Consider the following 26,446-nt stretch of genomic DNA (forward strand, 5'->3'; position numbering starts at 1 on the left):
AGTCCAGGACCTCCACATCCGGCTTCTTCACCTGCGGGATCATCTGGGACCAGCCACCCGGACAGCTGATGAAACTGTGGGTGTGCACAACCAAAGAATTTCTGTACAAATTGTCAGAAACTGTCTCAGGGAAGCTCATCTGCGTGCTCGTCATCCTCACCAGGGTTTGGACCTGACTGCAGTTCAGCATCGTAACCAACATCAGTGGGCAAACGCCCACCTTCGATGGCCATTGGCATGCTGGAGAAGTGTGTTTTTCACAGATGAATCCCGGTTTCAACTGTACAGGGCAGATGGCAGAAAGCATGCATGATGTGGGCGAGCGGTTTGCTGACATCAACGTAGTGAACAGAGTGCCCCATGTGGCGGTGGGCTAAAGACAACGAATACAATAGCATTTTAACGACGGCAATTTGAATGCACAGGGATACCATGATGAGAATCCCATTGTCATGCCTTTCATCCGCTTCCATCACCTCATGTTTCAGAATGTTAATACACTGTCACAAGGACCTGAACACAATTCCTGGAAGCTAAATGTCCCAGTTCTTCCATGGCCTGCATACTCGCCAGACATGTCACCCATTGAGCATGTTTTTGATTGCCCTGGATCGACGTGTACGACAGCGAGTTCCAGTTCCCACCAATATCCAGCAACTTCCCACAGCCATTGAAGAGGAGTGGGACAACATTGTACAGACCACAATCAACAGCCTGATCAACTCCATGCAAAGGAGATGTGTCTCGCTGCATGAGGCAAATAGTGTTCACACCAGATACTGACTGGTTGTCTGATCCACGACCCTACCTTTTTTTTAAAGGTATTTGGGAGCAAGAGATTAATATCTGCATTCCCAGTTATGTGAAATTCATAGATTAGTGAGTAATATGTTTATATATTTCAATTGACTGATGTCCTTAAATGAACTGTAATTCAGTAAAATATTTTAAATTGTTGCATGTTGTGTTTACATTTTTGTTGTTCTGTTGTTACAACCCTACTCTGGTACTACAAAATGTATTTGTAATTTGCATGGTGTACACTTTCTTATTAAGGTTCTCTAAAGAACTATTCTCAATTTCAAAGGTTTCTGCCATATAATATTGTTTTGTGTTGAATAAAAAATCCATAGATGTTATTTTTGTGTTGGTTGACAAGTTGAATCAGGTGTGCTAGCACTGGAATAGATCAAATACATGGAATAGCAGGCTGTCGCTGAGGAGAGGTTTTGAAGAACTTTAATATCCTACAGTTTCTCTGAAACTTAGCTGAACAAGGACATGGATAATAGCTTTTTTTCTGTGCATCGGCAGCACAGAACGGCAGCGTCGGGTATGCTCATGGGGGGTGGTATGTGTCTCTTTGTTAACATCATCTGGTACGCAAGCTCTAATATTAAGGAAGACTTGATGTTCTGCTCGCCTGAGTTAGAATACCTCATGAGAAGCTGTACACCATACTAAGAGTTCTCATCTACATTGTTGGTAGCTGTCTAGTTACCAGCACAAAGCGATGCTGGCACTAAGATCGCATTGAACAAGCTGTATGAGGCCATAAGTCCATCCAGAGGTGGTGCTCCTAGTGGCCGGTCATTTTAATGCAGGAAAACTGAAATCCGTCTTACCAAATTTCTACCAGCGTGTCACCTGTGCAGCTAGAGGTGAAAAAACTCTAGATCACTTTTACTCTGCACTCCTTTTGGCAAATCTGACCATAACTCTATCCTCTTAATTAATGATTACAAGCAAAAACTCAAAACAGGGAGTACCAGTGACGAGCTCAATACGGAAATGGTCTGATGAAGTGGATGCCAAGCTAAAGGACTGAAAAATGTTCTCGGAACTCATCTGATGAGTTTGAGGAGTTTACCACATCAGTCACTGGCTTTGTTAATCAGTGCATCGACCACGTCACCCCCCAAGTTACCATATGTACATACATATCCCAACCATAAGCCATGGGTTACAGGCAACTGAGCTAAAGGCTAGAACTGCCTCTTTCAAGGAACGGGACACTAACCCGACGCTACAAGAAATCCCGCTACGCCCATCAAACAAGCAAAGCATCAGTACAGTGGCTTGCGAAAGTATTCACCCCCCCCCCCCCCCCCCGGCATTTTTCCTATTTTGTTGCCTTACAACCTGGAATTAAAATAGTTTTTGGGGGGTTTGTATAATTTGATTTACACAACATGCCTACCACTTTGGAGATGCAAAATATTTTTAATTGTGAAACAAACAAAAAATAAGACAAAAAACTTGAAAACTTGAGCGTGCATAACTCTTCACCCCCCCCCAAAGTCAACACTTTGTAGAGACACCTTTTGCAGCAATTACACCTGCAAGTCTCTAGGGGTATGTCTCTATAAGCTTGGCACATCTAGCCACTGGTATTTTTGCCCGTTCTTCAAGGCAAAACTGCTCCAGCTCCTTCAAGTTGGATGGGTTCCGCTGGTGTACAGCAATCATTAAGTCATACCACAGATTCTCAATTGGATTGAGGTCTGGTCTTTGACTAGGCCATTCCAAGACATTTAAATGTTTCTCCTTAAACCACTCAAGTGTTGCTTTAGCAGTATGCTTAGGGTCATTGTCCTGCTGGAAAGTGAACCTCTGTCCCAGTCTCGAATTTCTGGAAGACTGAAACAGGTCTCCCCTCAAGAATTTGAGAGGTGTTGGGTTTGGGTCAGACATAGCGTTTTCCTTGATGGCCATAAAGCAACATTTTAGTCTCATCTGACAAGAGTACCTTCTTCCATATGTTTGGGGAGTCTCCCACATGCCTTTTTAGCAAACACCAAACGTGTTTGCCAGCTTCCAGCTTCCTAAATCAAGTTTTACAGAGGGCAAGATACACAAACTAATAGTATAATAGAGAAAACATGTGGATTCATATTTAAAATCAGTGGAAAGCAGCATTGTTTTATATATATATACATATACACACAACCATGAAGATGTCTTGCTCTCAGCATTCTGTGAATTCATGCATATGTTCATGCTACAGTATATACAGTATATACTGTAGCATGAACATTTGTATGAATTTACAGAATGCTGAGAGCAAGACATCATCATGCTTGTGTGACACTTGAATGTTGGTCAAAAGGGAAATAATTCGCTAGCAGGAATGACACCGATAAACAGCGTTCTTCGCTCTCTGCCTGCTGAACACCTGCTCTCACCCTCGTTAACAGAGCTGCTGGAAAACAGTGGGGTCGAAGGACGCTGTCTACCGGTCTCCCCGCTAGCATTGGAGGCAGTGGATCATCTGGACCAACTATTGAGGAATTGAACTAAACCATTCCAACGTTTCTGAAACTACCTCCCCTAACATGTAATGTTTGAAATGTTCTACCCTCTTGTGGCTTTGAGTCAGTGACTCTTATCACGAAGTTCGCTAGTTACCGACACCATGTGCAAACACTGTTTACTAGCACAGTGTTGCTCGAGCCTCCCGCCTGTTGTGTACCGGAGAAAACTGTGCCTGACAGGTAAGGGCAAATGACACTGTCTACCGGTCATCCCCACCTCTCGATAGCACAGCAGACGGAAGGCTAGGGCGACACGTGTACTAGCTAGCTTGATAGTTATTGACACAGTGTGCTAGCTAGCTTGATCGTTAGCAACACGGTGTGCTAGCTTGCTAGTTAGCCTCCCACCTACTGTGTACCATAGTCCTCCTTAGTACTAGCTAGCTAAGCAATCAGTGTGTCTGTCACTCCAGCCTGACAAACACCTGCCCTCGTCATTGTTAACAGAACTGTGGGAAAACAGTGCCCGATAGGCAGGGGAGAAGGACACTGTCAAATTAAGTGGATACTTCTGATGACGTATCATGACGTCTGATCGGTATACACTTGCAGGGCGGAAGGAATGATTTTAAAATGGAAATTGGATTTTAAAGTTTTTGCTGACTTTTCTTAGCGGATGTACAATCGTCGTGAATTTAATTATGGGGAGTTTCAGGCCCATAGTTGTACACTAGCAAAGACGACTAAATACAAGGGCTGATGGGCTTACGTTGCAAACTTCCCTTGCTTGGCTAATAATTTGGACCACCCTTCAAGATGGCGACGGGGATTCTTCCAAGGGCATAAGGCAAGGGTAAGTGGACGAGGGTGTGTATTTTAAATGTTTGGACAGCAACCACTGTCCACGGGTATATGGCTAGCTAGCTAACGTTGTCGCCCCCGCCCCTTCTTCTGTGGGGTTTATCGGCAACTGGAATCCAAAGTTATTGTGCATTATGCCACCTACTCTACTGGAGTGCCCCTGCCTATGTCTGTCCTAAATAAAACGTCTACCAATATAAGTATAAAGAGCAGTAATGCCCTGAATTTCCGTTCACAATTGCACCCTTCTCTGGAGGAATTGTGTGCTACCTGCATGAGTGACAGAGGGTGCTTGCTGTGTGTGGCCTAGGAGCATAAAGCAAGCGACGGCGGGAGACATCCTGTCTTGTTTGAGCAGTGTAGAGAAGAGTGTTTTTTTCCCACTGGTGCTCCCAAAATGAAACTCCAGGTCGCACAGCTAAATTACCACTTAAAGAGTCATTATGGTTGCACATAGAACCATCACCCTTACCAAATAACTCTTGAAGAATCTTGTTTTCTAAGTCCAGACACAGACAGGGAGAATACAGACACAAAGGCATACATGAAAAGACAGGGATGTGAGGAACTGATGTGTGGATACAGCCCTTAGACGTGGTATATTGGCCATATACCACAAACTCTTGAGGTGCCTTATTGCCATTATAAACTGATTACTAACGTAACTAGAGCAGTAAAAATACATGTTTTGCCATACCTGTGGTATACTGGAATGTTGGCCAATCAGCATTCAGGGCTTGAATCACCCAGTTTATAATCATGAATGAATGATGATGTGACCTGGATGGTCAAGTGGTTAGTGCTGCTGCTCCTGGTACACGTACATACTGCTGTCACAGTAGGACTGAATCCGGCATATACTGCTCTGTGACCATTATAATTTGATCTTTCCTGGGACGTGAGCACTGATGTATGGTGGAAAAAGTTAAATACATGTTTCTTGCCATAAATTGTTCAGTAGAAAATGTTGACATTACAAGACAGCTGCTGAAAACACCCTTAATAAGGCATCATGCAGAGAAATCGCCATGCATGGTTTTTCAGATATACTTTCCACATTTGTGCATAGAAATGACTGTGCAAAACAATTCAGTTGGCATTTGAGAATACATGATTCGTTATAAAGAGCAGCAAAAAGGTCAGCTATAAAATCATTTGTAATTTTTTTTTCTCACAATTTTATGCCATGAAAGAGAGACAGTATGCTATGACAGAGAGACAGTATGCTATGACAGAGACAGTATGCTATGCCTCCAACAAGCAATGGAACATTTAGAACACTGTAATTATTCTAATTACAGGAAGGATATTCTGATAACATCTGTAGAACTACATGTGCTAGCGTGACAGGAAGTTATTTACTATCTCCATTATGAATAAACCACTTCTGTAAAGAGGGCTAGATAATTGACTTGTAGAAACAAAATGCACTAAAGAAAATTACATTGTTTAGCCCTGTGGTGTATATCGGTGGAACTTAAAAATCAATACATGCCAGCATCTCTTTCTCTCTCTCTCTCTCTGTGAAAGTTAATGAATGATTCACCTGCTCGACCATGTCCTCCCCCCTCAGCCTTTAGCCTAAGGATGAAGCGAGGGCCGGAAGCGTCTTTAAGAAGGTGATCAAGGTAGAGGCTCCCATCTACAGTCAGAATGTTGTTGGTGACTGTCAAGGCTTGGCGGTCCATTTCCCTCAAGGAGTTCAGAATAATACTGAAGGGATGCTCATGACCTGTCAGACACGACACGTGTAGATCAGATCAGGTTTTTTTGTATAGAATTGGAAAATGCATTCACTCCCTGCTGCTACCATTTCTGTTTTAAGGAATAAGGCACAAAGGGATGTGGTAATGGCCAATATACCACAACTAAGGGTTGTTCTTAGGCACGACGCAACGCAGAGTGCCTGGATACAGCCCATAGCCGTGGTATATTGGCCATATACCACAAACCCTCGAGGTGCCTTATTGCCATTATAAACTGGTTACTAACGTAATTAGAGCAGTAAAAATAAATGTCATACCTGTGGTACACGGGAATGTCAGCCAATCAGCATTCAGGGCTTGAATCACCCAGTTTATAATCATGAATGAATGATGATGTGACCTGGATAGTCAAGTGTTTAGTGCTGCTGCTCCTGGTACACGTACATACCGCTGTCACAGTAGGACTGAATCCGGCCTATACTGCTCTGTGACCCATTTTATCTTTCCTGGTAATCTATCATTAGCTTACTATCTGTTCAAATAAAACCAAAAAATCGAAAGGAGTCAAGAGGCAAGAAGACAAAAATCGAAAGGAGTCAAGAGGCAAGAAGACAAAAATCGAAAGGAGTGATTCAATTATATGGGAGATGCATGATGAATCACAACCCCCTTATAATTACATGGGCTTAAAGAAAAAGCAAATGTTATATAAAAATGCTTGTAGTACCAGTCCTTAGCTATTTTTTTTCAAACTGAGACCACCTCATCATTTCCCAGAGTCTATTTTGTTGCTACTGATTTAAATGTAGTCCAGTGTATCTCAGTTGGTAGAGCATGGTGCTTGCAACGCCAGGGTTTTGGGTTTGATTCCCACAGGGCACCAGTATGAAGTTTTATACACTCACTACTGTAAGTCACTCTGGATAAGAGTGTCTGCTATAATATACTAATGAGCATTGACTAAATTATATATTTTTCTACCAGCATTAACTTGAGAAAAATAGGTATCTGCCCTTTAGACAGAATAGCATTCGGTTGTATGAGACATTAATTCCAGACACACAAAGGCCCTCATGAATCCCTCTTCCGATCCCCAGGATTCCTAATATGCCTTGGCTTTGTGAGAGGCTCCTGTAGCCAGGTCGCAAAGATTACAGTTTCAAGTCACAAACACTCCATGTGAACACACTAAGATGAGTACAGACAGAACCTGCCTGACTGAAATATTGGTTTGGGTAATCCTTTGACGGGACAGAAACTATGGTCTACTATGGTCTAAAATCCAAGCCAAGTGTGCCTTCATCCTGACTGTTTTTGGAGGCGTGTTTCAGTGCATAGTGATAGTACTATCACATTTCCTCACCGATAAGAGGATATAGGGCTTCCTCTCTCCCCGAGACTACCCAGAGGCGGTAGTCAGTGGGTCTGCCCTATGGGAGTAGAAAAATTATGTTTAGGATGAAGAAAGGAACATCAGAGTAATCTATAAGCCTAGGCACGGTCAGAGACAGGAAATTACATTGTAAAGCATAAAATGTTGTCAATGATCCTTGTGTTCCTTTTCTGATGCTCTTTCTGTCTTTTCTAAAGATCTATGAGTAAACATGTAGGCTAGTAGTAGCAGAATTTGATCTAAATTCTAAAGAGTAAACCTTAAAAAAACAAAACAAATGATTTACAACAGTTGTAATATTGCAGAGCTTGTTAAAAGCAATAATAATAATGATATATTACTCTATAATTATAGTAAAATGTTTGTCCATACACATTCTAAACAGAACAGTTGGATTACTTCTAATAATAGAACAAAGACATAATTAATACAGAAATTGGTGGCAACAACTCACAGTGAGTTTACATTGTTGGGTGAGGATCCTGATGACTTTGTCAACATCACATGTATTGTCCACATTCACAGTCGTCTAGATTAAAACACAAATAATTCCTTCATAATCTTATAGAATTGGAAAATATTTTCTGAGGTTACTTGAATAAATGTTATGTTAACTAGAAATAGTCATACATGTAATCATATTTAATTTAGAATGTGAACATTTGGGGAAAATAATAAGCATCTGAGAATTAGCAGTAGTTGTAGATGAGTGAATTCTCTTACCATTGCACTATTTCCAATGTCCACGAGAACAACCTTCATGGTGAGATTACTGAGATATTCCACTTCCTTGGATTTGGTGATGTGCCTGTGCCAAATTGCATATATTAGTGCTAATGTGCATGCATCAGATAGGCATCAGATAGGTACAGTACATAATCCTATACATTTAATATCAGAAGTCATTTTCTATATTGTACATCTGGGTTTTGTAAGTATTTCCTTACCATTGTAAAGTGGAAAACCACTTCTCCTTTGACTCTGATGAACTGATAGGGAAAACAAATGCCATCTTTATTTCCCCAAAATAGGAACTTAATTAAATGTCAAGTACTAAACAAAAATGATTAGATTGGTGTAGCCTACCTGAGAGTTACCACGTAATTGGTGGTAGGCCAGCCAATGACAAAGGAGTTCTTTGAGCACAGTTTTCTCTCTGCAACCTCTTCCATGCAGGAAGCCAACCATATCTCACACAGCCTCACTCTCACCTTCCGTTTGCGGCTTGTGGAAGACCTGCAAGACAACAACGATACAACGATATCAGCAATCTATCAGGACAAATGCAACAGTAATTGCAATCATCAATTCCACTTTATATTTTCATTTTGTTGAAGTGCCCCTCTCGTCCTAAGATACATCTGTACAATTTACATAATGGAGAAAATGATAACTTCTATTAAGTCATTGTTAGTTCTCATCTATTCTATTCATCTTGTTCAGTAATTGAACATTATTTTTATATGCTGAGGACTAACTTTGATTTAGCGATAATGAGTGTGTCACTGAAGAGGAACAAGTGTCTCTCCTGGGTCTGCAGTCCAGTGCTGAGCTGCACGTGCTCTTCCATCACAAACTCTGCACTCTGGGATGTTAGGTTCTGGATCAGCGCTGCTCTTGGTGATGGGACTGGGACGGCATCCCTAAAGACAAAAAACACTCTGTAAAGGCGGTATCTTGTCTCTGGCAATGAGACATGATACTGGACATTGTTTCCCATCAAACAGGCATTTACAATACGTTCATCACATCACACAAAAAATACACAGGGGTTACATACAGTGCCTTCAGAAAGTATTCATACCCCTTGACTTGCAGTGCATTCGGAAAGTATTCAGACCCCTTCCCATTTTCCACATTTTGTTGTGTTACAGTACAGCCTGAATTCAAAAGGGATGAAATATTTTTTTTTTCTCACCCGTCGACACACAATACCCCATAATGACAAAGTGAAAACATCATTTTACAAATGTTTGAACATTTATTGAAAATGAAATACAGAAATATCTCATTTACATAAGTATTCACATCCCTGAGTCAATACATGTTAGAATCACCTTTGGCAGCGGTTACAGCTGTGAGTCTTTCTGCGTAAGCTTTGCACACATGGATTGTACAATACTTGCACAGTATTCTTAAAAAAATAATCTGTCATGTTGTTTGTCGATCATTGATAGGCAGACATTTTCAAGTCTTACCATAGATTTTCAAGTCCATTTAAGTCAAAATTGCAACTAGGCAACTCAGAAACATTCAATGTCGTCTTGGTAATCAACTTCAGTGTATATTTGGCCTTGTGTTTTAGGTTATTGTCCTGCTGAAAGGTGAATTTGTCTCCCAGTGTCGGTTGAAAATCGGACTAACTAGGTTTTCCTCCAAAATTTTGGCTGTGCTTAGCGCTATTCTCCATTAATTTATTTTTAAAAACTCCCTAGTCCTTGTCAATGACAAGCATACCCATAACATGATGTAGCCACCACAATGCTTGAAAATATGAAGTGGTACTCAATGATGTGTTGTGTTGGATTTGTATTCGGGACATAAAGGACACACATTTTTTGCAGTTTTACTTAAGTGCCTTATTGCACACAGGATGCAGGTTTTGGAATATTTTTGATTCTGTACAGGCTTCCTTCTTTTCACTCTGTCATTCTTTTCACTCTGTATTGGGGAGTATGCTGTTAATCCATCCTCAGTTTTCTCCTATCACAGCCATTCAACTATGTAACTGTTTTAAAGTCACCATTGACCTCATGGTGAAATCCTTGAGCGGTTTCCTTCCTCCCCGGCAAGTGAGTTAGTTATACTATCCAAAGTTTAATTAATAATTTTCACAATGCTCAAATGGATATTTAATGTCTGCATTTAAAAAAAAACAAAATCACAAAATCTCAATGTAATTTTAAATTCAGTCTGTAGCACAGCAACATTTTGAAAAAGTCAAGGGGTATGAATGCATTTTACTTTGTAGATGAGGGGAGTTCTTTACTGATTAGTGACCTTTTATCAATCAAGTACATGGAAGGAGCTAAAAACCTGCATGGAAAGAGTTTGTCACATGTGCACTACACTCAGGATCCCGAGTGGCGCAGCGGTCTAACATGCTGATTCAAACATTGCACCTACAATAAACAATTACAATAATTGTAATATTCGTAATGGTGACATTTGCGCGATCAGTTTTCTATCGCTCATTTGCACATCACGTCAATGATTTCATGTCACCGTGTGGGACTGTGGGTCAATTAACCTTGTCGGAGTGGGTACCCTGATTCTAGATTGTGAGCTAGTTAGGCTACTGTCTGGGAAGGTCTCCCACTCAGAAGTATGAGATGGGGTGGGGGGTGGGGGTAGGTTGACCTCAGGTCTCTCCACTGGAAGCCCGAGGAAGGCGGAGCGGGGGAATCTATCAAATAGCGCACCTCTAACTTTGTACACTACCAATGCAATTAGTTGTGCAATTTAGTTTGTGTGTTTCTGTGGAATAGTGGAATAGTGGAATAATCAGGTTCTCTTCTTTATAAGTGCTTTATTCTATTTGTCTATTTGAGTGATATAGGATTTGTGCAATTTAGTTTTATTTGTGTGTTTTTTGTTAGCAATAGGGTAATAGTTTAATAAGTTGATTATCTTTTTTATTTGTGTTTATATACTACAATTTGTTTCTATTTGTCTTTTATTTCTTATTTTTGATATTTATGAGTCTTATTTTTGTATTGATTTTTATATTTAAATCCTTTGCTTTTATTTGTGGCTTAGAACGCTCTGCAAGTAGCCTAGTGGTTAGAGCTTCCTCAGGTAGCAGGAAGCCTAGTGGTTAGAGCGTTGGGCCAGTAACCGGAATGTTGCCTAGCTGACAAGGTAAAAATCTGTCTTTCTGCCCCAGGAGCAAGGTAGTTAACCCACTGTTCCCCGGGTGCCAAAGACATTAATATTGATTAAGGCAAGCTAGCAACAGCAAGCTAGCTAAATAGGACAAATTAGCTTTTTAAAATATTAAATGTTTTTATTTTAATTTAACCTTTATTTTTATCAGGGAGTCATACTGAGACTAAGGTCTCTTTTACAGATGAGCCCTGAATTACATAAATTACTGTCACGCCGAAATCGGCTCCTCTCCTTGTTCGGGCGGCATTCGGCGATTGACGTCACAGGCTTCCTAGCCATCGCCGCTCCATTTCTCATATATCCATTTGCTTTGTCTTGTTCCATACACACCTGGTTTTCATTCCATAATCAATGCATGTATTTAGTCCTCTGTTCCACTCCATGTCTTTGTGTGTAATTGTTTATTGTTATGTGGATATTGTCAGGCGCCATACTTTTGTTATGTTCCGTGTTTTTAGCACGTTTGTTTTTATGTGCTGTCATTTTTGGACCGGAATTAAAGTGTGCCTGTTTACTACACTTTGCTCTCCTGCACCTGACTTCACCTCCCGTACACACTCCTAACAGAATTACACACCCAACCATGGAGTCAGCAGGAGGAGGTACCCCGGTTAGAGGAGTCAAGGAGCTCGTCCAGGAACATTCTGCTATGTTACATCATCTTGGAGCCATGATGGATCGCATTGTCCAGACTATGGACCTCTGGGAGAGACAGGAAGTCTCCGGGGGAACGACTTTTCCATTTGAGGCAGGGAACGAGGAGCGCCCAGGAATTCGCCCTGGAATTCTGGACCTTGACCACCGGAGCAGGCTGGAACAACAGGGCCCTCATCGACCACTATCAGTGCAGCCTGCGCGAGGACGTCCGACGTGAGCTGGCCTGCAGGGATGCGACCATCTCCTTTGACCAACTGGTGGATTTGTGCATCCGGTTGGATAACCTGCTGGTCACCTGCGGACGTCCAGAGGGGGCTCTGTTGGTGCCATCTTCCAGCACCCCAGCTCCGGTGCCCATGGAGTTGGGAGGGGCTGCACATAGGGAGACTGGAGGAGGAGCCATCACGTGCACCATCTGCCGGTCAGTGCCATGTTGGTTCCTCTGGGAGTCGAGGCAAAAGGCAGGGCACTCTGGCGTCACCCCAGGTAAGTCTGCACCACACTCATCCAGAGTCCTCTGTTGACCGCCTGTTTGTTTCCCTGATTTTCCCCCGCATTCCCAGCACAAGGCGCTCGTCGATTCAGGCGCAGCTGGGAATTTTATCGACAGAGCGCTGGCCCTTAGTTTAGTTGGCCCTTAGTCCCCATTATTCCTGTAGTTAGACCTTTCCCAGTTCACGCTCTGGATAGTCGACCATTAGGGTCCGGGCTAATCAGGGAAGCCACCATCTCCCTGGCCATGGAGACACAGGGCGGTCACAAGCAGAACATCAGTCTCTTCCTCATTGACTGTCCTGCGTTTCCCGTGGTACTAGGCCTTCGCTGGTTAGCTCATCATAACCCCACTATTTCCTGGCAACAGAGGGCTCTCACGGGGTGGTCACGAGAGTGCTCGGGGAGGTGTGTAGGGGTTTCCATTGGTGCTACCATGGTGGAAAGTCCAGACCAGGTCTCCACCATGCGCATCCCCCCAGAATATGCCGATTTGGCTCTCGCCTTCTGTAAAAAGAAGACGACTCAATTACCACCTCATCGACGGGGGATTGTGCGATAAATCTCCTGGCAGACGTGACTCCTGGGAAGCGCAACGTGTATCCCCTGTCGCAAACGGAGACGGCAGCTATGGAAACATTGAATCCCTGCGTCAGGGGTACATTCGGTCCTCCACTTCACCCGCCTCCTCGAGTTTATTTTTTGTGAAGAAGAAGGATGGAGGTCTACGCCCGTGCATTGACTATAGAGGTCTCAATCAAACCATGGTGCGGTACAGTTACCCCCTACCTCTTATCGCCATGGCAATTGAGTCAATGCATGGGGCGCACTTCTTCATGAAACTGGATCTCAGGAGTGCGTATAACCTGGTGCATATCTGGGAGGGAGATGAGTGGAAGACAGCGTTTAGTACCACCTCAGGGCATTATGAGTACTTAGTCATGCCGTACGGGTTGATGATTGCTACATCAGTTTTTCATCCTTTGTAGACAAGATTTTCAGGGACCTGCACGGGCAGGGTGTAGTGGTGTATATCGGCAGGGTGTAGTGGTGTATATCGATGATATTCTGATATACTCCACTACACGCACCGAGCATGCGTCCTTGGTACGCAAGGTACTTGGACGACTGTTGGAGCATGACCTGTACGTCAAGGGCGAGAAATGCCTATTCTTTCAGCAGGTCGTCTCCTTCCTAGGGTATCGCATTTCCACATCAGGGGTGGAGATATAGAGTGACCGCATTGCAGCCGTGCGTAATTGGCCGACTCCCACCATGGTAAAGGAGGTGCAGCGATTTTTAGGGTTTCCCAATTATTACCGGAGATTTATCTGGGGTTTTGGCCAGGTGGCTGCTCCCATTATCTCACTGCTGAAGGGGGGGTCCCGTATGGTTGCAGTGGTCGGTTGAGGCGGACAGGGCTTTACTTCGGCTCCCGTGCTGGCCCATCTGTATCCCTCTTTGGTGGACGTGGGGGTGGACGTGTCCGAGGCTGGGATAGGAGCCGTGCTCTCACAGCGCTCGGGTACGCCACCAAAACTCCGCCCCTGTGCTTTCTTCTCGAAGCTCAGCCCAGTGGAGCGTAACTATGATGTGGGGGACCGGGAGCTGTTGGCTGTGGTTAAAGCATTGAAGGCATGGAGACATTGGCTTGAGGGGGCTAAACACCCTTTCCTCATCTGGACTGACCACCGCAACCTGGAGTACTTCCGGGCAGCGAAGAGACTGAATCCTCGTCAGGCAAGGTGGGCCATGTTCTTTACCCATTTTGTGTTTACCCTGTCCTACAGACCAGGTTCCCAGAATACGAAGGCAGACGTACTGTCCCGGCTTTATGACACAGAGGAGCGACCCATGGATCAGACTCCCATACTCCTCATACTGGTAGCGCCGGTCATGTGGGAGCTGGACGCGTTCGGTCTGCTGTCCGTGACCAGTTGATCTATTGGTCCCACACGGGAGCTGTTGGCTGTGGTAAAAGCGTTGAAGGCATGGAGACATTGGCTTGAGGGGGCTAAACACCCTTTCCTCATCTGGACTGACCACCGCAACCTGGAGTACTTCCGGGCAGCGAGGAGACTGAATCCTCGTCAGGCAAGGTGGGCCATGTTCTTTACCCGTTTTGTGTTTACCCTGTCCTCACCCTCCTCTGGTCATCCAGGGATCAGTCGGACGGTGCGCTGTCTGACTGGGAAGTACTGGTGGCCCACCTTGGCTAAGGACGTGACGGTTTATGCTTCCTCCTGCTCGGTGTGTGCCTAGTGTAAGGCTCCGAGACACCTGCCCAAAGGTAAGCTACACCCCTTACCCGTTCCACAACGACCTTGGTCACACCAGTCTGTTAATTTTTTTAACCAAACTACCTCTTTCACAGGGAAACACTACGATCCTGGTCGTTGTGGATCGTTTCTCTAAGTCCTGTCATCTCTTCCCTCTGCCCGGTCTTCCTACGGCCCTACAGACTGCGGAAGCCCTGTTTACTCACGTCTTCCGACGCCATGGGGTGCCTGAGGATATAGTGTCTGATTAAGGTCCCAGTTCACGTTGCGAGTCTGGAAGGCGTTCAGGGAACGTCTGGGGGTCTCGATCAGCCTTACCTCGGGTTTTTACCCCGATAGTAACGGGCAGGTAGAGAGAGTCAACCAGGATGTGGGCAGGTTTCTGCGGTCCTATTGCCAGGACCGGCCATGGGAGTGGGCGGTGTTCGCGCCCTGGGCCGAGATGGCACAGAACTCGCTTCGCCACTCCTCCACTAACCTCTCCCCTTTTCAGTGCGTATTAGGGTACCAGCCGGTCCTGGTGCTGTAGCATCAGAGCCAGATCGAGGCTCCTGTGGTGGACGACTGGTTCAGGCGTGCGGAGGAGACATGTGAGGCCGCCCATGTGCACCTCCAGCGAGCCGTGCTTCGCCAAAAGACAAGCGCGGACCGTCGCCACAGTGTGACCCCGGTGTTCGCACCGGGGGACCGGATCTGGCTCTCGACCCGAAACCTGCCCCTCCGCCTGCCCTGCCGGAAGCTGGGTTCGCGGTTTGTGGGGCCATTCAAAGTCCCGAGGAGGGTGAACGAGGTGTATTACAGATTACAGTTCCCTCTGATTACCGTATTAACCCCTTGTTCCATGTGTCTCTCCTCAGGCCGGTGGTGGCTGGTCCGCTCCAGGAAGTTGAGGTGCGGGAGGTCCCTCCGCCCCCTCTGGACATCGAGGGGCCCCAGCGTACTCCGGGCAGGGGGCCTTTAGTAACTTGTGGAGTGGGATGCGTACGGTCCGGAGGAGAGGTGCTGGGTCCCGGTTGCAGATGTTTTGGACCCCGAACTGCTGCGGGAGTTTCACCATCACCGGCCGGATCGCCCTGCACCTCGCCCCCCCGGGTCGTCCCCGAGGCCGGTGTCGGTGCGCCGCTGGAGCCGCACGACAAGGGGGGGGGGGGGGGTACTACTCAGGTGCATCCTGTTTCCATGAATCATTCTTGAGATGTTTCTACAACTTGACTGGAGTCCACCTGTGGTAAATTCAATTGATTGGACATGATTTGGAAAGGCACAGATCTGTGTATATAAGGTCCCACAGTTGACAGGGCATGTCAGAGCAAAAGGAATTGTCAGTAGAGCTCCGAGACAAGATTGTGTCGAGGCACAGATCTGGGGAAGGGTACCAAAACATTTCTTCAGCATTGAAGGTCCCCAAGAACACAGTGGCCTCCATCATTCTTAAATGGAAGAAGTTTCGAACCACCAAGACTCTTCCTAGAGCTGGCTGCCTGGCTAAACTGAGCAATCGGGGGAGAAGAACCCAATGGTCATTTTGACAGAGCTCCAGAGTTCCCGATGGTCACTCTGGTCTGATGAAACCAAGATTAAACTATTTTGCCTGAATGCCAAGCGTCACGTCTGGAGGTAACCTGGAACCATCCTTACCTTGAAGCATGGTGGTGGCAGCATCATGCTGTGGGGATGTTTTTCAGCGGCAGAGACTCAAATACTAGTCAGGATCGAGGGAAAGATGAACGGAGCAAAGTACAGAGAGATCCTTGATGAAAATCTGCTCCAGAGCACTCAGGACTTCAGATTGGGCAGAGGGCGCCAAGTTGCCCTGCATCACGCACCAAGTTGCCCTGCATCACGCACTCTTATCATCCATTACGCACACCTGCCTTCCCTCGTCACGCGCATCAGTGATATTGGACTCACCTGGACTCACTCATCACCTATTATTACCTCCCCTATATTTGTCAATTCCCCAGCTCTGCATTGATTGTCTTTTGTTTGTGTTACTTGTTTGCTGACGCTGTTCCTGTCTCGTTCCATGTCCGTTATTTATTAAATGTTTGACTCCCCGTGCCCGCTTCGTCTCTCCAGCGTCATTCCATGTGACAGAATGCAGAAGCCAACACACAAAGCATCGGAGAGTACTGACGTTCCGGTTGGTATGGTGTCATCGGCTCTGGGTCGCCACCGATGGAACCGGGGATGCCTAGCTAGCTCGCCGGGCTTCCACGCCCTAGCTGGCTCGAGAGGTTTCCTTTCCCCGGTTGGCTCGGATGGCGCCCATCCCACGTTGGGCCTCAGCCGGATAGTCAGTACTTGTTCGTCCAGCCGGTCCAGGAGTTTTTTTTGTTTGTTGGTGACGTCGGGGTGGATTCCGCTGCCAATGGAACCAGGGGTGCCTAAGCCTGCCCGTCGAGCTTTCACGCCCCGGCTGTCTCGAGAGATCTCTTTACCTCAGTTGGCTTGGCGGCTTCCCATCCCACGTCACACTCCACCGGATCTTCGGGCTCCCTCTGCAGCGGGATCGACAGGCGTCTTGCCTCAGACGGTTCGTTGGGCTCCCATGCCCCAACTGGCTTGCTCTGCGCCCAGGTCTCAGTCGGTTCGCCCAGGTGGGACTCCTGGTTGCGCCCCAAGAGGGGGGGGGGGGGTTACTGTCACATCTGCTCCCACATTCCCCCCCCCCATCAGCTGTTATTACCTCCCCTATATTTGTCAGTTCCCCAGCTCTGTTCCCCGCTTCTGCATTGATTGTCTTTTGTTTGTGTTACTTGTTCGCTGATGCTGTTCCTGTCTCGTTCCATGTCCGTTATTTATTAAATGTTTGACTACCCGTACCTGCTTCGTCTCTCCAGCATCATTCCATGTGACAATAACTAAGGATGCAACAGAGATAGGGATATTGGGGCTCTCTCATGCCGTCCCTGGAGGGGGTGCGTCACCTGAGTGGGTTGATTCACTGATGTGGTCATCCTGTCTGGGTTGGCGCCCCCCCCCCCCCTTGGGTTGTGCCGTGGCGGAGGTCTTTGTGGGCTATACTCAGCCTTGTCTCAGGATGGTAAGTTGGTGGTTGAAGATATCCCTCTAGTGGTGTGGGGGCTGTGCTTTGGCAAAGTGGATGGGGTTATATCCTTCCTGTTTGGCCCTGTCCTGGGGTGTCCTCGGATGGGGCCACAGTGTCTCCTGACCCCTCCTGTCTCAGCCTCCAGTATTTATGCTGCAGTAGTTTGTGTCGGGGGGCTGGGGTCAGTTTGTTATATCTGGAGTACTTCTCCTGTCCTATTCGGTGTTCTGTGTGAATCTAAGTGTGCATTCTCTAATTCTCTCCTTCTCTCTTTCTTTCTCTCCCTCGGAGGACCTGAGCCCTAGGACCATGCCCCAGGACTACCTGACATGATGACTCCTTGCTGTCCCCAGTCCACCTGGCCGTGCTACTGCTCCAGTTTCAACTGACCTGAGCCCTAGGACCATGCCCCAGGACTACCTGACATGATGACTCCTTGCTGTCCCCAGTCCACCTGACCGTGCTGTTGCTCCAGTTTCAACTGTTCTGCCTTATTATTATTCGACCATACTGGTCATTTATGAACATTTGAACATCTTGGCCATGTTCTGTTATAATCTCCACCCGGCACAGCCAGAAGAGGACTGGCCACCCCACATAGCCTGGTTCCTCTCTAGGTTTCTTCCTAGGTTTTGGCCTTTCTAGGGAGTTTTTTTTTTTTCCATGGCAAGAAGCCTCCAGTGAGGATCCATGGCACGAAGCCTCCAGCGACGGTCTCCAGTCCGGAGCCCCCAGCGACGGCCTCCAGTCCGGAGCCCCCAGCGACGGCCTCCAGTCCGGGGCCCCCAGAGACGGCCTCCAGTCCGGGGCCCGCAGTGAGGGCGCCCAGTCCGGGGCCCGCAGCGACGGCCCCCAGTCCGGGGCCCCCAGCGACGGCCTCCAGTCCGGGGCCCGCAGTGAGGGCGCCCAGTCCGGGGCCCGCAGCGAGGGCGCCCAGTCCGGGGCCCGCAGCGAGGGCGCCCAGCCCGGGGCCCGCAGCGAGGGCGCCCAGTCCGGGCCCGCAGCGAGGGCGCCCTGTCCGGGGCCCGCAGCGAGGGCGCCAGTCCGGGGCCTGCAGCGAGGGCGCCCAGTCTGGGGTCGGCGACGAGGGTCCCCGCACCAGAGGTGCCACCAAAGTGGGGTGAGACAGCGGTGGAGCGGGGTCTGCGTCCCGCACCTGAGCCGCCACCGCCGATAGATGCCCACCCAGACCCTCCCCTATAGGTTCAGGTTTTGTGTCTCCCCAGCCTGGTGCGTCCTGTGACTGCTCCCAGAGCCAGGCCCCTGGTTCTCAATCAGGGACAGCTGTTAATCGTTGTCTCTGATTGGGAACCATACTTAGGCAGCCCTTTTTCCCACCTGTGTTTGTGGGTAGTTAACTTTGTTTGAGGCATTGTGCCCTGTAAGCTTCGCGGTTGTTTTCGTTTGTTGTTTTGTTGGCGTCCTTTTTATAATAAAAGGAAAATGTACGCTCACCACGCTGCACCTTCGTCCGCTTCTTTCGACAGCCATGACAGATCACCACCTTTTCTTTGTGAATGGGGAGTACAGGGCCACCTTCCAAACCTTGGCGATAGTACCAGATATAATCGTCAGGTTAAAAATATGGGTTAATGATTCAGCAATAAGGGAGGCAGAGAGCTACAGAACAAATGGGTCAAGCATATCAGCTCCCACATCTAGCATATCACAGATAGTAAATTGTTGAAATAAAAACAGAGATTCGCTATAAGTTGACAGGTTAACCATCGAGTCAGCTAGAGGCTGGCAGAGGGAAGAGCAGTCGATTGATTGACAAAATAAAAAGCCTGCCGAGATAAAACAATGATTAAAAGCAACACTTATCCCATTCTTCTCAGTTATGATGCCAGAGTCAGACAGAACTTGCTTAGGCAGGGAAGAAGAAGAATTTGGACATTAAAGTACATTTACTGTTTTCCCAAATTTTTAACATCTGTTTAGAGTGTTGGGCCTGTAACCGAAAGGTTGCTGGATCGAATCCCAGAGCTGACAAGGTAAAAATCAGCCGTTCTGCCCCTGAGCAAGGCAGTTAAACTACTGTTCCACGGGCGCCGAAGACGTGGATGTCGATTCAGGCGGAAGACGCATTTCAGTTGAAGGCATTCAGTTGTACAACTGACTAGGTATTCCCCTTTCCCTTTCTCAATTGTCTGAAAGATTGCCAGTCCACTACAGTCAGTTTCTCTTGCTATGGCCCAGGTTCTCCTTTGAATGAGCTCAGATAGATCGAACCCTTGGTTTTCTTCTGAATTATCTTTGACTCTGAATTGTTCAAAGGGGCGTGTTTATCTGCCAGATGAATAAATAAAATAAATATACATTTTATAAAGCCAACTCAGGGTCAGGAATACAGGAAATAGTGGCTAAATCAGTTCAACAAACTTTTTAATTTATACAATGCCTTGCGAAAGTATTCGGCCCCCTTGAACTTTACGACCTTTTGCCACATTTCAGGCTTCAAACATAAAGATATAAAACTGTATTTTTTTGTGAAGAATCAACAACAAGTGGGACACAATCATGAAGTGGAACGACATTTATTGGATATTTCAAACTTTTTTAACAAATCAAAAACTGAAAAATTGGGCGTGCAAAATTATTCAGCCCCCTTAAGTTAATACTTTGTAGCGCCACCTTTTGCTGCGATTACAGCTGTAAGTCGCTTGGGGTATGTCTCTATCAGTTTTGCACATCGAGAGACTGACATTTTTTCCCATTCCTCCTTGCAAAACAGCTTGAGCTTAGTGAGGTTGGATGGAGAGCATTTGTGAACAGCAGTTTTCAGTTCTTTCCACAGATTCTCGATTGGATTCAGGTCTGGACTTTGACTTGGCCATTCTAACACCTGGATATGTTTATTTTTGAACCATTCCATTGTAGATTTTGCTTTATGTTTTGGATTATTGTCTTGTTGGAAGACAAATCTCCGTCCCAGTCTCAGGTCTTTTGCAGACTCCATCAGGTTTTCTTCCAGAATGGTCCTGTATTTGGCTCCATCTATCTTCCCATCAATTTTAACCATCTTCCCTGTCCGTGCTGAAGAAAAGCAGGTCCAAACCATGATGCTGCCACCACCATGTTTGACAGTGGGGATGGTGTGTTCAGCTGTGTTGCTTTTACGCCAAACATAACGTTTTGCATTGTTGCCAAAAAGTTCCATTTTGGTTTCATCTGACCAGAGCACCTTCTTCCACATGTTTGGTGTGTCTCCCAGGTGGCTTGTGGCAAACTTTAAATGACACTTTTTATGGATATCTTTAAGAAATGGCTTTCTTCTTGCCACTCTTCCATAAAGGCCAGATTTGTGCAATATACGACTGATTGTTGTCCTATGGACAGAGTCTCCCACCTCAGCTGTAGATCTCTGCAGTTCATCCAGAGTGATCATGGGCCTCTTGGCTGCATCTCTGATCAGTCTTCTCCTTGTATGAGCTGAAAGTTTAGAGGGACGGCCAGGTCTTGGTAGATTTGCAGTGGTCTGATACTCCTTCCATTTCAATATTATCGCTTGCACAGTGCTCCTTGTGATGTTTAAAGCTTGGGAAATCTTTTTGTATCCAAATCCGGCTTTAAACTTCTTCACAACAGTATCTCGGACCTGTCAGGTGTGTTCCTTGTTCTTCATGATGCTCTCTGCGCTTTTAACGGACCTCTGAGACTATCACAGTGCAGGTGCATTTATACGGAGACTTGATTACACACAGGTGGATTGTATTTATCATCATTAGTCATTTAGGTCAACATTGGATCATTCAGAGATCCTCACTGAACTTCTGGAGAGAGTTTGCTGCACTGAAAGTAAAGGGGCTGAATAATTTTGCACGCCCAATTATTCAGTTTTTGATTTGTTAAAAAAGTTTGAAATATCCAATAAATGTCGTTCCACTTCATGATTGTGTCCCACTTGTTGTCGATTCTTCACAAAAAAATACAGTTTTATATCTTCATGTTTGAAGCCTGAAATGTGGCAAAAGGTCGCAAAGTTCAAGGGGGCCGAATACTTTCGCAAGGCACTGTATCTTCTTAATTAAATGATGATTAGTATTTGGCTGTTTTGTATCTCTAATACATACAATGGGACAATGATCACTGAGATCATATGCAAATAGTCCACGAGACACATATTTATGGGGGTTATTAGTAAGAATTCAATCAATCAATGAAGAGTTAACAGGATTTTTCACATTTAGCGATGTGGGTTTTGATATCAATTGAGTCAGATAAAAATCAATGCATATACTGGTAAATTATTAATACACTGCTCAAAAAAATAAAGGGAACACTTACACAACACAATGTAACTCCAAGTCAATCACACTTCTGTGAAATCAAACTGTCCACTTAGGAAGCAACACTGATTGACAATACATTTCACATGCTGTTGTGCAAATGGAATAGACAACAGGTGGAAATTATAGGCAATTAGCAAGACACCCCCAATAAAGGAGTGGTTCTGCAGGTGGGGACCACAGACCACTTCTCAGCTCCTATGCTTCCTGGCTGATGTTTTGGTAACTTTTGAATGCTGGCGGTGCTTTCACTCTAGTGGTAGCATGAGACGGAGTCTACAACCCACACAAGTGGCTCAGGTAGTGCAGCTCATCCAGGATGGCACATCAATGCGAGCTGTGGCAAGAAGGTTTGCTGTGTCTGTCAGCGTAGTGTCCAGAGCATGGAGGCACTACCAGAAGACAGGCCAGTACATCAGGAGACGTGGAGGAGGCCGTAGGAGGGCAACAACCCAGCAGCAGGACCGCTACCTCCGCCTTTGTGCAAGGAGGAGCAGGAGGAGCACTGCCAGAGCCCTGCAAAATGACCTCCAGCAGGCCACAAATGTGCATGTGTCTGCTCAAACGGTCAGAAACAGACTCCATGAGGGTGGTATGAGGGCCCAACGTCCATAGGTGGGGGTTGTGCTTACAGCCCAACACCGTGCAGGACGTTTGGCATTTGCCAGAGAACACCAAGATTGGCAAATTCCCCACTGGCGCCCTGTGCTCTTCACAGATGAAAGCAGGTTCACACTGAGCACATGTGACAGACGTGACAGTCTGGAGACGCCGTGGAGAACGTTCTGCTGCCTGCAACATCCTCCAGCATGACCGGTTTGGCAGTGGGTCAGTCATGGTGTGGGGTGGCATTTCTTTGGGGGGCCGCACAACCCTCCATGTGCTCGCCAGAGGTAGCCTGACTGCCATTAGGTACCAAGATGAGATCCTCAGACCCCTTGTGAGACCATATGCTGGTGCGGTTGGCCCTGGGTTCCTCCTAATGCAAGACAATGCTAGACCTCATGTGGCTGGAGTGTGTCAGCAGTTCCTGCAAGAGGAAGGCATTGATGCTATGGACTGGCCCGCCCGTTCCCCAGACCTGAATCCAATTGAGCACATCTGGGACATCATGTCTCGCTCCATCCACCAACTCCACGTTGCACCACAGACTGTCCAGGAGTTGGCGGATGCTTTAGTCCAGGTCTGGGAGGAGATCCCTCAGGAGACCATCCGCCACTTCATCAGGAGCATGCCCAGGCATTGTAGGGAGGTCATACAGGCACGTGGAGGCCACACACACTACTGAGCCTCATTTTGACTTGTTTTAAGGACATTACATCAAAGTTGGATCAGCCTGTAGTGTGGTTTTCCACTTTAATTTTGAGTGTGACTCCAAATCCAGACCTCCATGGGTTGATAAATTGTCTTTAAAGTCACAGAGGGCTATTGAAAGAAAAAACACTTTAACACTTTTTTGAAGAGTTTGAAATGTGGATCCTTTGCTCCGGACAAGGGTAATTCCAAGCATAAAGCTGACAAGGAAATGAATAATCTTGAAAGAATTTTGAAAATTCCCAAAACAAATCTTTTCCCTATAAAATATTAAGCTCAAATAATGCAACAAAATATTTTTTCAATTCTACAAATAAAGTTATCCTGCTGGACAAGGATTGTCCAGACTTTAAAGAATCCCTAAGCTAATTTCCTGTCATTCTAAACATTCTTTCATGGTTTATGACGTGTTCATATGCTATCTGGGCCCCCTAAAGCTTGTGCCGGGTGTGTCCTATGCCAGTGACTACAACGGAGCTACCAGTACCACCTGGGACTACCAGCACTCACAAAGGTGTCAAATGACAATGATTGAGTTAGTATCAATGTTGAAATCTCTATGATCGTTGCTGCAAATACAGAAGCATGTACTACGGTGTTCATGACTATGAGACAAAAAAGGGCACAGTGAGGGAGGGAATCTAAATGTACAGAATTCTACAGAATTAAGTGTCGATTAATAGTGATCTTTTGTAAACAAAGCCAACCAAAAGGTAGATGGAGACTAAATTATCTTCATTTCTTTTGTAGGAGCTAATCCGAGATGGCAAGAGCCCCACAGGCCGTATTTCACAGGGGTTGTTTTTGTTACTCCTCTCTATTTAGCTGCTGTTACCATGATAGAGAAGCTCTGAGACCAAATAAAGGCAGGAATTCTTTGCAGATGGCAGCGCTAAAGACCTTGGGACTGTGGAGTGCTGTGTGAGTTATGCGTCACTGAGACAGTGAGCTAGAGCAGGGCTTGGAGAAGAGAGGTTCAAACATGGAAACAAAATGCTATCCCTTCCACAGCTCAAGAGCAGTACAAACGTCATTGGAAAAACTAAATAGATTAAAATGAGAGAATAGTAAACCACATCCATAGGCTATCCATAGGTCGTATAGCTGCAGGAAAGAGTTGTGTGGTGGGGGGGGGGGGGGGGGGGGGGGATTAAAAAAATGTTTGCCGGTGCTACAGACATTTATATCAGTCCACTCATACAGGACTAGTAAAGGCCCAGTGCACTCCAAATTGCATGTTTTAGGGGGTACTGCAGCACTCTCAGCACCCCTACTTCCCGTGGCTATGGTCATATGGAGCATATGTATTCTTATGCTGTACACTAACAAAATATACTGTACCATATCATATCCAGTATGGCATAATGTCGTTCAATAACTCATGACAACATAAGCCTGTCACCAGTCTGCTTCTAGTTTGCTTTCTTGGTAAATGCAGCGACAGGGCCTGTGCAAAGCTGCCAGTAATACAAATATTGTATCACTGAACAATTACAATGGCTGGAAAAATTTACATTTTCCTGTCAGATGAGACAGTTATTATGGCTGAACCATGAGTAAACACAATCAGTCACTGACATGAGAAAAAATGGAGCTATCAAAACAAATACATAATATATACAAAAGTATGTGGACACCCCTTCAAATTAGTGGATTCGGCTATTTCAGCCACACCCGCTGACAGGTGTATAAAATCGAGCACACAGAAATGCAATCTCAATAGACAAATATTGGCAGTAAAATGTCCTTACTGAAGAGCTCAGTGACTTTTAACGTGGCACAGTCATAGGAGGCCACATTTCCAACAAGTCAGTTGGTAAAATGTCTGCCTTGCTAGAGCTGCCACGGTCAACTGTAAGTGCTGTTATTGTGAAGTGGAAACATCTAGGAGAAACAACAGCTCACAGTATGGGACCGCCGAGTGCTGAAGTGCGCAGCGTGTAAAAATCATCTGTCCTCGGTTGCAAGACTCACTACCGAGTTCCAAACTGCCTCTGGAGAAATGTCAGCAAAATAACTGTTCATCGGGAGGTTCATGAAATGGGTTTCCATGGCCGAGCAGCCTCACAAAAACCTAAGATCCCCATGCACAATGCCAAGTGTCAGCTGGAGTGGTGTAAAGCTCACCGCCACTGGACTCTGGAGTGATGAACCAACGATTCACCATCTGGCAGTCTGATGGATGAATCTGTGTTTGGCGGATGCCAGGAGAATGCTACCTGCCCCAAATGGTCTGGGGGTGTTTTCATGGTTCAGGCTAGGCCCGTTAGTTCCAGTGAAGGGACATTTTAACGCTACAGCATACAACGACGATTCTATGCTTCCAATTTTGTGGTAACTGTTTGGGGAAGGCCCTTTCCTGTTTCAGTATGACAACGCCCCCGTGCACAAAGCGAGGTCCATACAGAAATGGTTTGTCGAGATCGGTGTGGAAGAACTTGACTGGCCTGCACAAAGCCCTCACCTCTACCCCATCGAACAACTTTGGGATGAATTGTAACGCCGACTGCGAGCCAGGCCTAATCGCCCAACATCAGTGCCTTACCTCCCTAATGCTCTTGTGGCTGAATGGAAGCAAGTCCCTGCAGCAATGTTCCAACATCTAGTAGTAAGCCTTCCCAGAAGAGAGGAGGCTGTTATGGCAGCAAAGGGGGGACCAACTCCAGATTAATGCCCATGATTTTGGAATGAGATGTTCAACAAGCAGGTGTCCACATACGTTTGGTCATGTAGTGTAGCATGAGTAAAAAGGGAAAACAAGTGTGCAGACAGACAGACATATGGTTTGGCATTATTCATATGGCTGACCTCCTGTGGCCCTTTGGTTTGCTGAATGCCTTTGTGATGGCTGATTGGCCAGAATGTCTTCGCTGAAGTGATGTCCTCATTTTCTGTGAGAAAAACATAGATTTTCCAATCAGGGATGAAATAAACAGATCATTCATTCATGGAGCCAAAAGTGGCTTGGTAAAGGGGTAGTTCCTCCAAATTAACAACAACAGATGATTCCCTACCGTGAACGTAGTCTATGGAGAGACTGTTTACATTTAGGAGAGACTGTTTACATTTACAATTTAGTCATTTAGCAGATGCTCTTATCCAGAGCGATTTACAGTTAGTGCATTTTGTTATTATTTCATTACACATGACCAACCTTCAAAGCATTGGATTGTGTTTCATAATGACTTGGTTTGCAATGACCTTCATCTATCTAATTTTACCAAGGAGAGCCTTGATTTGACCATGTACTGTAATTTATAA

At 45.9% G+C, this 26,446-nt stretch overlaps 1 protein-coding gene across 2 annotated transcripts in view; it reads right to left on the reverse strand.

Moving 5' to 3' along the window:
- The window catches only part of arhgap20b (Rho GTPase activating protein 20b), a 47,870-nt gene that overhangs the window by 15,463 nt on the left and 5,961 nt on the right, over positions 1-26,446 (reverse strand). The window contains exons 2-9 of one of the 2 annotated variants that reach the window (XM_021618373.3): positions 25,994-26,076; positions 8,693-8,857; positions 8,301-8,450; positions 8,162-8,203; positions 7,938-8,022; positions 7,669-7,743; positions 7,185-7,251; positions 5,662-5,847 (exon numbers count right to left, since the gene is read on the reverse strand). In XM_021618373.3, the coding sequence (XP_021474048.3) occupies positions 5,662-5,847; positions 7,185-7,251; positions 7,669-7,743; positions 7,938-8,022; positions 8,162-8,203; positions 8,301-8,450; positions 8,693-8,857; positions 25,994-26,076 (853 nt within the window). The remainder of the gene's footprint in view (positions 1-5,661; positions 5,848-7,184; positions 7,252-7,668; positions 7,744-7,937; positions 8,023-8,161; positions 8,204-8,300; positions 8,451-8,692; positions 8,858-25,993; positions 26,077-26,446) is intronic. The other variant, XM_021618374.3, reaches the window with a different exon arrangement.

The sequence above is a fragment of the Oncorhynchus mykiss genome, chromosome 10 (genome assembly GCF_057628025.1).
Source record: "Oncorhynchus mykiss isolate SJ-2025 chromosome 10, ASM5762802v1, whole genome shotgun sequence".
NCBI lineage: Eukaryota > Metazoa > Chordata > Actinopteri > Salmoniformes > Salmonidae > Oncorhynchus > Oncorhynchus mykiss.